The 13,582-nt window shown below is 34.2% G+C and overlaps 2 protein-coding genes, 1 long non-coding RNA gene and 2 other non-coding genes across 5 annotated transcripts in view; 1 reads left to right on the top strand and 4 right to left on the bottom strand.

The window, feature by feature from the left end:
• Positions 1 to 6,317, bottom strand: part of ssh2b (slingshot protein phosphatase 2b) — a 28,180-nt gene extending 21,863 nt beyond the window's left edge. Inside the window, exons 1-2 of the mRNA XM_051093029.1 lie at positions 6,142 to 6,317; positions 3,329 to 3,372 (exon numbers count right to left, since the gene is read on the bottom strand). Coding sequence (XP_050948986.1) covers positions 3,329 to 3,372; positions 6,142 to 6,204 — 107 coding nt within the window. The 5' untranslated portion in view covers positions 6,205 to 6,317. The remainder of the gene's footprint in view (positions 1 to 3,328; positions 3,373 to 6,141) is intronic.
• Positions 6,318 to 8,610: 2,293 nt separating this feature from the next.
• Positions 8,611 to 11,952, top strand: nsrp1 (nuclear speckle splicing regulatory protein 1). The gene is made up of 7 exons (XM_051094062.1): positions 8,611 to 8,648; positions 9,284 to 9,371; positions 9,459 to 9,515; positions 9,593 to 9,721; positions 9,930 to 10,137; positions 10,217 to 10,319; positions 10,879 to 11,952. The coding sequence occupies exons 1-7, from the start codon at positions 8,629 to 8,631 to the stop codon at positions 11,738 to 11,740; spliced, it is 1,467 nt and encodes a 488-aa protein (XP_050950019.1). The 5' UTR covers positions 8,611 to 8,628; the 3' UTR covers positions 11,741 to 11,952.
• Positions 11,953 to 12,622: 670 nt separating this feature from the next.
• On the bottom strand, positions 12,623 to 13,322 carry LOC127152725 (uncharacterized). The gene is made up of 3 exons (XR_007825129.1): positions 13,201 to 13,322; positions 12,967 to 12,995; positions 12,623 to 12,765 (listed from the first exon to the last, which is right to left on the bottom strand). It is a non-coding gene; the product is annotated as an uncharacterized LOC127152725 (long non-coding RNA).
• LOC127153100 (small nucleolar RNA SNORD65) lies at positions 12,842 to 12,916 on the bottom strand. The gene has a single exon (XR_007825188.1). It is a non-coding gene; the product is annotated as a small nucleolar RNA SNORD65 (small nucleolar RNA).
• Positions 13,065 to 13,139, bottom strand: LOC127153099 (small nucleolar RNA SNORD65). The gene has a single exon (XR_007825187.1). It is a non-coding gene; the product is annotated as a small nucleolar RNA SNORD65 (small nucleolar RNA).
• Positions 13,323 to 13,582: the final 260 nt, after the last annotated feature.

The raw sequence follows: 13,582 nt of genomic DNA, 5'->3' as shown, positions 1-13,582 counted from the left end.
ACACCTCTGCAAAAACATTACCTCCCAGATTAAAAGAACTGCCTTCTATTTGAATATATTTTAAAATGTAATTTATTCCTTTAAATTCAAAGCTGAATTTTTACCATCATTACTCCAGTCACACGATCCTTCAGAAATCATTCTAATATTCTGATTTCCTGCACAAAAACATTTATTATTATTATTTTGTTGAAAACAGCTGAGTAGAATTTTTCAGGTTTCAAGAGGAAGTGACGTCTCACTTTAGGACAGCATGCTATTGATTTCTGACACAGCTACTGATCTCTAAAGATCAGAGATACTTTTCAGGTTAATCTAATGTTTCCTGCTTAGAGGCAAGTAAGTACAAGATTCTTTAACAAAGTAAATCTACAATATAAAGTAAAACAATTAGTATAAGCTGACTTACACCTCTGCAAAAACATTACCTCCCAGATCATTCATGAATGTACTTGTCTAATCTCTGCAATACTGCAAACACAACAATATTAATCTATCTGTCCCATTCTCCTCCCTGCCATATTCTCCCTGACAGACGTTTCCATCCCTGTTTTGACTTGTTCTAAGTGCAGCTCTACTCACCCTTCTGGTGCCCTTCGGCAATGACTAATAAAACCACTCCAGTGGAAAGACATTGCTTGCAGTCCTATTCTTCATAAATCAGAATATATTGGCCTGTTTCAAGTACCTCCAGACAGAACAATATTTCTCTATGCTATGTAAGAAATGTACTGACATGATGATAATGTACCAACAAGACAAAAATTGAATAAAATTCCAGTGGTTTAGTTTTGTGTTAGCTTCAGTCTAACCCATCTATTACCTACAATTTATTCTGCTGCTATAATAAGTAGTAGACTATCCATTTTTACAGTGATGTAAATATGCAACCACAGTAAAACTGTTTGGGTTGGAAATATATATATTAGGGTAAGCAATTTAAATTTTTAATCTAATTAATTACATGATGTGGCAATTAATTAATCCAATTAATCACAGATTAATCACACATTAATCTGAAATTACTCCCAAAAGATTTAAAGTCACTGTGTAAAGCAGTGGTTCCCAACCACGTTCCTGGAGGCCCCCCAACACTGCATATTTAGCATCTCTCCTTTGTCTGACACACCCATTTCTGGTCTTGGAGTCTCTACTAATGAGAAAACATGCAGTATTGGGGGGCCTCCAGGAACGTGGTTGGGAACCACTGGTGTAAAGCAATTTACATATACTCTTTTGGACCATGAGGGTGAGGAAATGATGACAACTTTTGTAATTTTGTTTGGGTGAACTATACCTTTAATATTTGTTTTCGTTATTTGTATTACTATGGAAATATTAAATTATTTCTTCAATGAAATGATACTCTATATTAAACTAAAACTGCCAGTAGGTGGTGGTAAATGTCTTGATGTAATATATATATATATTATATATATATATATATATATATATATATATATATATATATATATATATATGTATATATGTATATGTATATATGTATATGTATATGTATATGTATATATGTATATGTATATGTATATATATATATATATATATATATATATATATACATACACACACTACCAGTCAAAAGTTTTTGAACAGCAAATTTTTCAAAGTTTAAAAAAAAAAAAAAAAAAAAAAAAAAAAAAGACTTGTGTTCACCAAGCCTGCATTTATTTGATCCGAAGTACAGAAAATATATATATATTTTTAATATTTAAAAGAACTGTCTTCTATTTGAATATATTTTAAAATGTAATTTATTCCTTTAAATTCAAAGCTGAATTTTTAGCATCATTACTCCAGTCACACGATCCTTCAGAAATCATTCTAATATTCTGATTTCCTGCACAAAAACATTTATTATTATTATTTTGTTGAAAACAGCTGAGTAGAATTTTTCAGGTTTCAAGAGGAAGTGACGTCTCACTTTAGGACAGCATGCTATTGATTTCTGACACAGCTACTGATCTCTAAAGATCAGAGATACTTTTGTAACATTATAAATGTCTTTAGCATAACTTTTGATCAATTTAAAGCATCCTTGCTAAATAAAAGCATTAATTTCTGTGATTTCTTTCCCCCAAAAAAGAAAAAAAATTATACTGACTCCAATCTTTTGAATGGTATAGTGTATGTTTTTTTTTGTTTTTTTTTTTTACTGTTTTTGCTGTACTTTGGATCAAATAAATGCAGACTTGGTGAGCATAAGAGACTTCTTTAAAAATCATTAAAAATCTTACTATTTAAGAACTTTTTATATTGTTATGGTATACAGTATTTGACTATACTATTGTTGACCATGAAAGAAATGGGAAATATTTTGGGAAGTGGAAGATCTAAATCAATAACTTTTACAGAAACCTGAGTAAAGACAAAACTGGCTAAACTTGTTTTTTTCTATGTGATGAGCCAAAACAAGAGGAAAGACTACATCAAGTTGTCACAAAATAACTGTCAAACTTGGCATGACAAAATCACTAGATCTCAAAGCAGGACTCATAATGTCACAACTACCATAGTAATAATGCCAATGCACTGCAGTGATCTGCCATTTTACAGCATGTCTGTGTTATTAAAGAGGTCTGATATCTGATGGCATATTCAATGACACTGACATATGAGAACTTCCCATCACATTTGATACCCTGCAAAAAAATGGAAGTATACTCTTAGTCTCTTACATTTTAAGGATGTCTGATTAAAATGTCACCACTTTGAAACACAAAAACAATATTATGTGTGCATAAGACAAGAGGAAGTGACGTCTCAGTTTAGGACAGCATGCTATTGATTTCTGACACAGCTGCTGATATCTAAAGATCAGAGATATCACAGAGCTTATAATATCTTCTGAGAAAATGATCTTGCAACATTGTAGCCACCTAAGGGAAAGATTTTGTTACATAATTTCGACTTTTTAATGAAAGTGAGAGCTTCTTTATTCTCTATCAATTAATTAAAGCAATGTATTGTCCATCTATCTATCCATATATCCATCGTCATTCCAGTTTTAAAAAAAAAAAAAAAGATATATTGAGGCCTTTCAACTAATGGATTAATTAAAAAAAAAGTATTTAAGCAGTATGTATATTTTGACTGTGTGCAAATGATTGTTTTATTCTTTATTATCTCATTATTAACATTATTATCTCACCTGAAGCCCAGTGATACAGAAAAAAAATAATGGTAACAAAATGGATATTTTGGAATAAACAACACTGTACAATCATTGTGGCAACTTCATGACTTTATAACTACTGTTTTTTTATGACATTTTTATGGCATTAAGAATGGTTTCAGAATGAGGTTTTCTTACCTTCTGGGCTGAGATCGGCGGTCATCTTCCCCACTGCCAGACTCCTTTTAAAAAATAAATAAATAAAAGGAAACAGATTTAATTTATTATTCATATTGATCTGTAGCATAAAACACTACCTCTGGTTGTAACTCTCAGGCTAAACAATATAATGAAAATGCAATGCAAATATTTGCATTAAATCAATCTTTAATACTGGGGGTCTTTGGGAAAAACAAAACAAAACAAAACAAAAAAAAAACAGTTCATGCAGAGACAGAGCATCCAGCAAAACTGAATGTTGCATTTCACCTTCACAATGTTAACTTTAGTTGAAGTTAACTTAATGTTCTATTTTTGCTTTAAAAAAAACACTTAAAATTTCACAAAAATTAAACTAAGCTCAAACACTGATTGATAGACGCCCTGCAACACCGCTGTGGTACTCCGTTCATAACCCATACTTTACTATTAACATAGTAATAATTTTAATAATAGTAATAAATTTGTTCTTAACCTTCCAGTATGATACAATTTCTTGTTTCTGCAGACTGATCGTTTTGTGTGCAAATTACTGAAGCAGCCACTTTGCATCAGAAACACTTAAAAATAACCCATAACCTGAACAAGTGCATTAACTGGTTCCTGCATTTTTGTTTGGATAATGTCCTGTTCTGTCCTCCTACTATTGATCTGTCCAAGAATTCAAGGAGCTTTCTTGCCAGTGATCAATACATTTTAAAGGAACAGCTCAGAGTAGCATAGCATCTTTATTCCAGACAGCAGAACATAGACAGCCAAAGTGCCACAATATCATGTTATGAAATAGTGTGATAAAGGCTAACAGGATATTTGGAGGCTTGGTTTTTTCACAACACAACAAGCATGTAAACACTGAAGACATTTCCACAAGCCTACTTGTGCAAGAATAATAATTCTATTGCAAAAATAAGGGGGAGTGGCACATCAGTATTAGGCTTCATTTGAAATGCATTGCATCTATAAGCCTGAAATTTGCCATGTTTGGAAATACATTGAATGCAAAAAGACGGGTTATCACAGAACAAATTATTTCAAGCAACTCATGACAGACGTGACCCTAGATGGGAATAATTTTGCATAAACACAAATGAAAGCTCAGTGTTTTGCATTATGGAAATGTTTCGCTCCATGAAATCTGTGTTTGAATTATTTGGTTTTGAGCAGCAAATGACTGGCAATCCAGACCTCCAAAATATTTGACTATCCAACGTATACCCAAGTCATAAGCACAGTTCACAATAAGAGTATAGTCAAAGCACAGTACAGCAAACCAAGACCAGAATCGTACCATGTATAGTATTAACCATAAATGCACGACAGAAATCAAACTTCAGGAGACTTAAAAGACACTCTCACATGAGCCTTCTTACAGACATCACATGATACAAGATCTTAGAAAACAAAATTGTCTATAAGAGATAATATTCGTCCACTGGTTACTTAACAGAACATGTTTAACAAACAGTTTGAAAGTCTTTTTAAAGTGAACTGGTCAAGAAGATAATAGTGAAAGTAGATATTTGTTCCCAGAACCTGAAACCGAACCTTCAACCTCTATAATACTGACCCAAATTTTACCAGCACCATCTATTCAGCAACTGAATAGACAACAATGACATATTATACAACTCTGTAGTGGTAAAAATGAATTGCATTATCATAGGTCTTGCCCTTTATCCTTACATACAAAATTACCTACAAATGATAACCTTCCAAATGGATTACAAACAGTAAAATTTGAGAGAGAAAGAAAAAAAATCTAAATGCAATTTTAGAGTGCTGTCAAGTTAATGTCTTAAATATTTATTAAATATGTTGTGATAGACAATAGTTTATTGAATTGTATTATATTTATCCTGCTGTCTAAAGACTGGTAAGAAATTATGATTAATTACAATAATTTTATATTAACAGACCTTGCTTTTAGCAGTGAGGAAACAAAGCAGAAAAAAATGAATTAGCATATAATTTAATGAAACAAGTCTAAAGCCTATAAAATAGAATAAAATAAAATAGTTTGAATTTATGTTGTGTAACTTTATTGTATTTATTTTGAAGAGCTACTCAAATAAATCAGAAGTGAACTGAATTTCTCCTCTGGCTTATACATAACGGATTAAAAGAAAAAAAGATTAGTATTATGGGATTGTTATTGTATTGATATTGTAGGGGGATGTAGTGAGGGGGTGCCTGACAAGGGAATCATTAATTTTTTTAATTATTATTATTATTATTATTTTTCTTTTGAAAACCCTTGCTTTGCATTTGTTTAAGCAAAAACGCTGCCTCCTGCTATTCAGTTTAAGTTTTAGACATTTATAATACCATTTCACTCTGCTACTGCTTAGTATGACTGGATCGGTTTTTAAGGGGACAGCTGTGTTTACTTCCTGGTTCCAAAACGACTTTCGTTTGAAGACCAATCACATCGTCATCGTCAAATTTGAATATAATATGAACTATTTGATATATTGTCAAAAGGAAGATTTGAGTCATAGTCTTTGGGTTCATTTGAGCAATTATCACAAAACACTTCCTGGCTGTGGCATGCCACTGGAAACAACCGGTAGATTTAGCAGAAAATCTCCACGACTGAGATACAGCCCCTGTCTCACGCTCACCAGATATTTGATGAGCCATATGGACAACAATGTAATTCAGAGTCAATATTTCACGCATGCGTATTTCTATAGCGTCTGAGGACAAACGGACTATAAGAAACAGCGGAAATGAACCCAAAACTACCGAGGCGGTAGAAGGTGTCGGAGAAAAAAAAGATGCGAGTCACTTACCGAAACGCACGGACTGGATGTTGCGCTTGGAGTAGGCGACCGCTGCACAGTTACCAACGCCATTCAGGCTCCGGTAAACGGATACCTGAGAGAAACTGGCGATGGCGAGACAGACATAATTGTGTCAGGGGATATCAGCCGCGGCTCATTCGTTGCTACTGCTCTGTCGCGCTTCCTCTCTGAGACTGCTCTGCGCATGCGCCGGAACCGCCAGCTGTCAAGATTCAGTGGCCTCAAGCCATGGTTAACTGTGTGTGTACTGAAGAAGCATGTGAGATTATGAGTTAAACACATTAAAAAAAGGTCCAGAGTGCGGTTCCCTTAATAATGTAGGCTATTTAAAAATCTACTAAATTTATTTCCACTGCTATTAAAAGATGAAAAAAAGTATATAAAAGGATACTCCACCCAAAAATTAAAATTCAGTCAACATTTTCTCACAAAATGTCGTTTTAAACTTGTATTAATTTATTTAATCTGTGGAACATAAAAAAAATAGTTATAAATAATTATTGTTAAAGATATTCTGAAAAAATTTGGTAACCAAACAATTTCGATTTCCATTGACTTCCATTGTACAGACAAAAAATACATTGGAAGTCGATGAGAACCAAAAATGTTTGATAACCAGCATTCTTCAAAACATCTTGTGTGTTTAACAAAAAAAAAAAAAAAAAAAGAATTTCATACAGATTTGGAACAACATGAGTTTGAGTAAATGATGAGAGAATTCTTAATAAATTAATTGAATAGACCAAATAAATATCAAATAGACAGATAGATAGATAGTTAGATAGATAGACAGATAGATAGATAACATATGCATTCATGCATACATACAGGCTATACAAACATACATCACAGTATCTGTTTTCTCAGATAATGTGCAGACAGGAAATGGGTTTACAGACAAGCTGTGGCTTTTCTTTTGCTCATAACCTCCACTCCCACACTGCTGTTTCACACATGCCAAAGAAAATGCATCTTAGTTCATTGTGGCCCATGTGATACTTTCAAAGATAGTACACGGTTTTGCTTCATGGCCCTAAGCATTTGACACACAACTTCAACCAGTATGTCAGTGGAAACTTTCTCCTACCTTATTTTGCTCTATTTGCCTCTGACCATTCAAGCACATCCACAGTTCCACTGTTTACCTAAGTCTCACTGAATGGCATTAATAGTGAGAGTAGAGAAAATGAGATTAGGATTACGGCATATAACAGAGTTTGGGTTAATGGTGAGATGCAATAAAAGGAATGCCATTCAATGTATTTAACTACTTTAAAATAATTTAAAATGTTCAAATCAGTACATAGACAACACACATTACACAAAAACCCTGTATTTATAAATTTACAGAAAACCAGCAAAATGTTAACTCTTGTTTTAAAATGGGCAAAATTCATGTAATGGACACTGTAATTTGAATATGCTTATATGTCTATACACATAATGGTGTATGGACATTATTGTACCCAACTGCAAGCTATATAACACAAACCACTAAAAAAGTGGAACAACCTTTAATCAAATCAACCTTTGTAATATATGTATGACATACAGTAGGCCTATTTACATGGTCCTACATATTAGAAAACAACATTAAAAAAAAAAATCTGTAGGATTCAAATATTCGTAACACTGTTTGTTCTGCAAGACTCTTTTTATGAGTTTTGTTATTTTTATTTTATTAAATTAAAAATATTAAATTAAACGTGTGCTTTCTTTTTACAGGAGAATGACACTAGTCTGGGGTGTGGTGCTTGGTAATTTAGTGCAATACTAAAGAGATTGTCACCATCTAGTGGCAGCCTGTTCTGTATCTAAGCCTACTTGAAGAGTTTAAGTTTCAGCAATCGCGTTTCGTGTTTAGCACACATTGAATATGTGTCTTGTATGTGGAAATAGATTAAACGTATTGTCATATGAACTGTATTATAATAATTTTTAATAATTATTAACTGTTTACCATTATATTTGCTTGAATTGTGTTCATCTAAATTCCTTTTCTTATACATCTAAGCATTTCATTAAACTTTTACTTCTTTAAGAGCTTTATCATATGGTGAAATTGTGGGGAAAATACTAATGGTGCTGCACAGCTGCATTTTAAAAAGCATATTACTTCAGCAGATCTACTACTACAGCTATTAAAAATAATTCAACTTAGATCATACACAGTTATGATCACGTTTCCATACATGTTCTATTGGTGAAACGTTTTATAGGCACTTCCAAAAGAAATGTGTTAATTCTATATATGCAGAAATAATATCATTCGATTCACATACGACACTTTCATAACAACGTAACGTTAAACGTAATCATTTTGACTCATTTATAATCATGCTAAGTGTTTTATTTTATTTTATTTTATTTTTTTATTTATCTTCGTTAATTAATTACCTTCTGTTTTGTTTTTCTAATGCTGAATTGTTTTTAAGTTATCGAATCTGCTAAACGCTAGATATTTATCGAAGCAAGATGGCGGCATCTGGTAAACAGTAAGTTCCTCATGTTAACGTACAGTTAATTTGACAGTTACACTAAAAGGGTTAAATAATTTGTTGTGTATAACGACGGACATTAAACAATGTTTGTGTAAGCATGTTGGTAAACAGTATTTTGATAAGAATAAGCTAATCAAAATGGGCCGAACCAATGAGCTAATACTGCTATCATCAAAACACATGAGCATACAGTCACATTACCCACAATGTAAGTCGTAAATAAACTGTATTTACATTTTGCGTTTTACTAAAATCTCTAATTCGGTGTAGTATTATTGCAGTTTTGTTTGATAACTGTCCTTCCCATGCTGAAAAACAAAATAAATAAATAAAATAAAAATAAAATAAACCAGCTAAAACCAGCCTACGCTGGTTGCTTGGTCTTAGCTGGTTTAATCTGGTCTCCCAGCTTGGACAAACTGGTGTTCAGCTGCTTTTAGCTGGTTGGCAAGCTAGTCAAACCCCCTCTAAAACCAGCTTTTACCAGACTGGGAGTCAAGCTAAGACCAGCCAACCAGCAATTTTTTTTAAGTGATTGTTTAAAAACGAGGAAAATGTTAAACAAAGTCTTAATTAACTATCCCACATAGTAGATACTAAGTTGTATTCATGTTTTATGTCCATTTCAGATATGGGCTCATTTTGCCCCGGAAGAGTGCATCAAAATCTGCCCCTCTCTCCCGCCCCTCTGTGTTTGAAGATGATTCTGATGATGAGGTGATATTGAATCTGCTCCTGTGAATCTGCATGTGGCTTTCTTTACATTTAATAAATTGCATTGTAACACAATCTCTTATATTGCAGACCTCGGTTGGGGAGAGCTTGCAGAAGGAGGCAGTCAAAAAAAAGATGATGAAGCAGGTGAGGATGGATCCCAAGAACAGTTGCATAGTTATGTAATTTATGGTGTTGAATACTTTTTTTTTCTTCTACTTCAGACCCGTCTTGAGATGCAAAAAGCACTTGAAGAGGACAGCACTGTCTATGAGTATGACAGTGTATATGATGATATTCAGAAAAAGAGACTGGAAAGCAATAAGAAACTGCTAAGTGGCACAGACAGAAAGGTATATTTTAAAGTTGTATTATTAAAAAATATATACTTTATACAATTAATATAGACACTATACTGGACACACTATACTCTAACCCAATATAAAAGTTTTTATAGCTGTTATATTAGAGTTTTATGTTTTGCAGTAATTTTTGTAGTAGCACATAGTAATTCTTAATTGACAACAATTCAATTTCAAGACGTATTTGTTGTTCTTTTAGCCCAAGTATATAAACCAGCTGCTGCGTGCAGTTGAAGACAGGAAAAAGGAACAGGAACGTCGTGATGAGAGGAAGATCCAGAAGGAAAGAGAGGCAGAGGGCGAGATGTTTGCTGATAAAGAGGCCTTTGTCACCACCGCCTATCGCCAAAAACTTAAAGAAAGACAGGAGGAGTTGGAGAGAGAGAAGAGGGAAGCAGAGTTAGAAGGTGAGTTCTTGAGGTATAATGCATTGTTGTTATGAGTATTACAGTGGACATACTTCTTAGTTTTAATTTTTATTTTCAGCTGCACTTGATGTCAAGAAGCAGAAGGATCTCAGTGGATTTTATAGACATCTTCTCAACCAGACAGTCGGAGAGGAGGCAGTGCCTGATCGTAGTGCTCAAAGGTAAGACGTGCCGGTAATGATTGATATCCACTTTATTTTGTAAAGCAGAAGTGATGTTCCTGTGAACGTGTGAGACTTTGGATTTATTACCTGCTATAGATCAATAACTTGAAGAAAAACAAGGTGTAGTAAACAATAAAGCTATTTGTGCAACTGTTTGGGTGAACTATTCCTTTAAAAACATGTTTAACTTTAAAAATATTAAATGTAATAAAAATAATAATTTAAAAAATGTGAATAAAAATAAGAGACAATAGAAATATAACTTTATATTAACACTGTCCCAAGGAATCTATTAAAATATGTTGGAAATATATATTTATGCAGTAATTACTAATTTCTTGGATTTTCCTGTACAGCAGAATTTCACTGTATTTTAGGTTAAATTTTGTTTGATGAAACATAAATTAACATTTAAATGAATTTAGTATGAGACATAAAAAGAGATTCATTGAAACTCAAATTACATCCCTAAATGTAATGTACTTTTTTCTTTATGTTTTACATTAAAATGCAGAAGCTAATAAATTTATTGATAATCAACTTAAACTTGTTTTAGAGAGGAGAAAGCTGCAGGCTCTGCAGCAGCAGAACGTTCACCGACCCCAGATCCCACAGTGAAACGAAAAGAGAGTGAGGCAGAATCCCACAGCGATGAGGAGCAGAGTGATAACAAAGCTGCGTTCACCAAGACCACCACAAACAGCAACCACTCAAAACGGCATTACAGACAAAAATCCCCTCTTTCAGACAGTGATGATGAGCAAGAGCGCGAGAGGAAAGAGATTAAAGAAAGGAGTCACAAAGAAAGAAACAGGGATAGAGCAAAGGATAAAGATAGAGAGAGGACTAGAGGCAGAGAAGACAAGCACAGTCACAGAAAGGAGGACCGGGACCGTAAAAGAGAGAGGGAGCGAGACAGGGACAGAGAAGAAGACAGAGGCAGAGACAGGAGGGACAGAGACAAAGATGATAGACACAGTAACAGGGACAGAAGAAACAGCAGCCCAAAAGACAGAGAACGGGACCGGAAAGGCGAGCAAGATCGAGACAAAAGAGACAACAGTCCAAACGACAGAGAAAGACACCGTAAAGGAGAACGAGAGCAAGACAGACAAGACAATAGCCCGAAGGACAGAGAACGGGACCGCAAAGGAGAGCGAGATCAGAGGGACAGAGAAAGCCAGAAAATGGACAGCAAAAGGAAAACCCAGGAGGAAAAAACGAGTGAGAGGAAGACTGACAATGATAAAGAAGAAACTGTTGTGGAAACTGAAGACAAAAGTGATGCACAACAAAATCCTAGTAAATTTGCAAAACGCAGCAGTGAGCAGACTGTAAATTCAGCCAGAGAGAGGTATCTGGCCCGGCAACTTGCTCGTTTTGCTGCGAAGCCCTACATTGAAAAAGATGATGACTAGCAAATGGATTGATAGTTGTATTTCATTTTTATGTACACTGCATCTCCCTCTTTGAAACAGGAAATATGGGTTAAGGCAAATAATTAAAATGCTTTAGTGAGCCTAAATGTTTGTAAATATAGGGAGAATGGAGCTTATTGGGTGTTTTTTTCTTTTTCCACTTTAATGTATATTGTCAGTGTTAATAAAATAAACCTACATATTGTGTTCAAGTTGTGGCAATGCACTGTGAAGTTACTTGTTTGTGAGGTTTTTCTGTAGTTTAAGGCAGGGGTGCTCAACCCTGGTCCTGGAGATCAACCTTCCTGCAGAGTTCAGCCCCAACCCTGACCAAACACACCTGAGCCAGCTAATTAGGATCTGAAAGAGCACTTGATAGTTACAGACAGGTGTGTTTGATTAGGGTTGGAACTAAACTCTGCAGGAAGGTCCATCTCCAGGAACAGGGCTGGGCACCCCTGGTTTAAGGTATGGGATTTGCTGAAGTTTTTTAATAAGGAACAGACATGAGAAAAGGCAATTAATTAGCCCCTTCACCCTTATTAAAAGCAATATTTTTCACGGTGCAATATGCACATCCAAAGTTATTGATCCTAAAAATGTTCTTCATTCTAGTCTTTTTCTATTCTACCATCTATAAACACAACTGTACATAGTCATTTTATTTTTCAATTTATGGCCATTTATGTTTACATGTATATATTTTTCTCATCTCATTCTCATGTCTGTGTGTGGTCTCCGTGTACTGGAAACTTGTGACACTAAAACAAATTCCTTGTATATACAAGCATGCTTGGCAATAAAGCCCTTTCTGATTCCAATTCCAACATGTCAGGAACTTCCCCCACCCATATAAAGGTGATAAATGGAGAAAACACAATATTTTAACAAACAAGAACTTTTATTGGGATTCGAGTTGCAATAATACATAAAACATACAAATCTGAGATTCACAAGACACAGCGATTCATAGGAAATTAATTGAGGATGAAGGATAAAGCTGCCTAAATCTCCTCCTTTGAAATCTGTTGGGTAAAAGAACAAATCAATTTAAGTCATTTGCAGGCCATATTTCACAGAAGCTAAATAGGTTTTGTTTCAAATCAGAAAACCGTTAATCACCACTAATCAATCTGACGGTAATTCCAGCTATAATCAGTTTAGGTTTCATCATAATGAACTCGGGTAGTGTTTAAAATAAGTAACCGCATTTCTGCGGAACTCACCATAAATTAGTGTAGTCCTCGGAAAAGACCTGGGAAAACACACACAGTTAAGGAACAGCTCGTAACGTTACACGTCTTAAATAATTCGTCTACAGCGTGCTCAGAAAACCGATCATCACCACTTCACCATCTGACGGTAATTCCAGCTATTTTCAGTTTGGGTTTCATCACAACACATTATGGAAGAAATGTATTATTGTAGAAGAGTAAAAAACTGTGTCTATCGTGTCTTACCAGAATAGAGACGTATTTTTCATCGACATTTCTTTCAACACACATTCTTGCTTTGCTACTTCAGAAGAGAAAGAACTTGTTCGCGTTTGCCTCGTGTTATATATCCTAGTCGCTCAATGACGTAGTTCCTCCTGTTCTTCTGGCGTTCAAACTTACACGCGATCAGCTCATTACTGACAACTACTGGAAAAACCTAAGAACTCATAAAACTACAACTCTGTACTCACTATCTCAATACTTAATTTTTAACCGAGTTTTGATTACCTATAATAGATTGGGTTGTGGTTAACGTTCGTACGACTCAAACCGTATGATTCTTTAACGCAAAAAACAAAAAACAAAACAAAACACACACAAAAAGTCAGATTGTTTATTTTGAACA

The sequence above is a fragment of the Labeo rohita genome, chromosome 21 (assembly GCF_022985175.1).
Source record: "Labeo rohita strain BAU-BD-2019 chromosome 21, IGBB_LRoh.1.0, whole genome shotgun sequence".
NCBI classification, from domain to species: domain Eukaryota; kingdom Metazoa; phylum Chordata; class Actinopteri; order Cypriniformes; family Cyprinidae; genus Labeo; species Labeo rohita.
The sequence above is the reverse complement of the archived record's forward strand: the minus strand, read 5'-3'. Positions and strand labels throughout refer to the sequence as shown.

Coding starts and splice junctions, on each gene's coding strand:
- nsrp1 (XM_051094062.1), top strand. CDS start 8,629: ATGGCGGCATCTGGTAAACA. Junction 9,372..9,458: donor AAGATGATTCTGATGATGAG/GTGATATTGAAT, acceptor CTTATATTGCAG/ACCTCGGTTGGGGAGAGCTT. Junction 10,320..10,878: donor CCTGATCGTAGTGCTCAAAG/GTAAGACGTGCC, acceptor AACTTGTTTTAG/AGAGGAGAAAGCTGCAGGCT.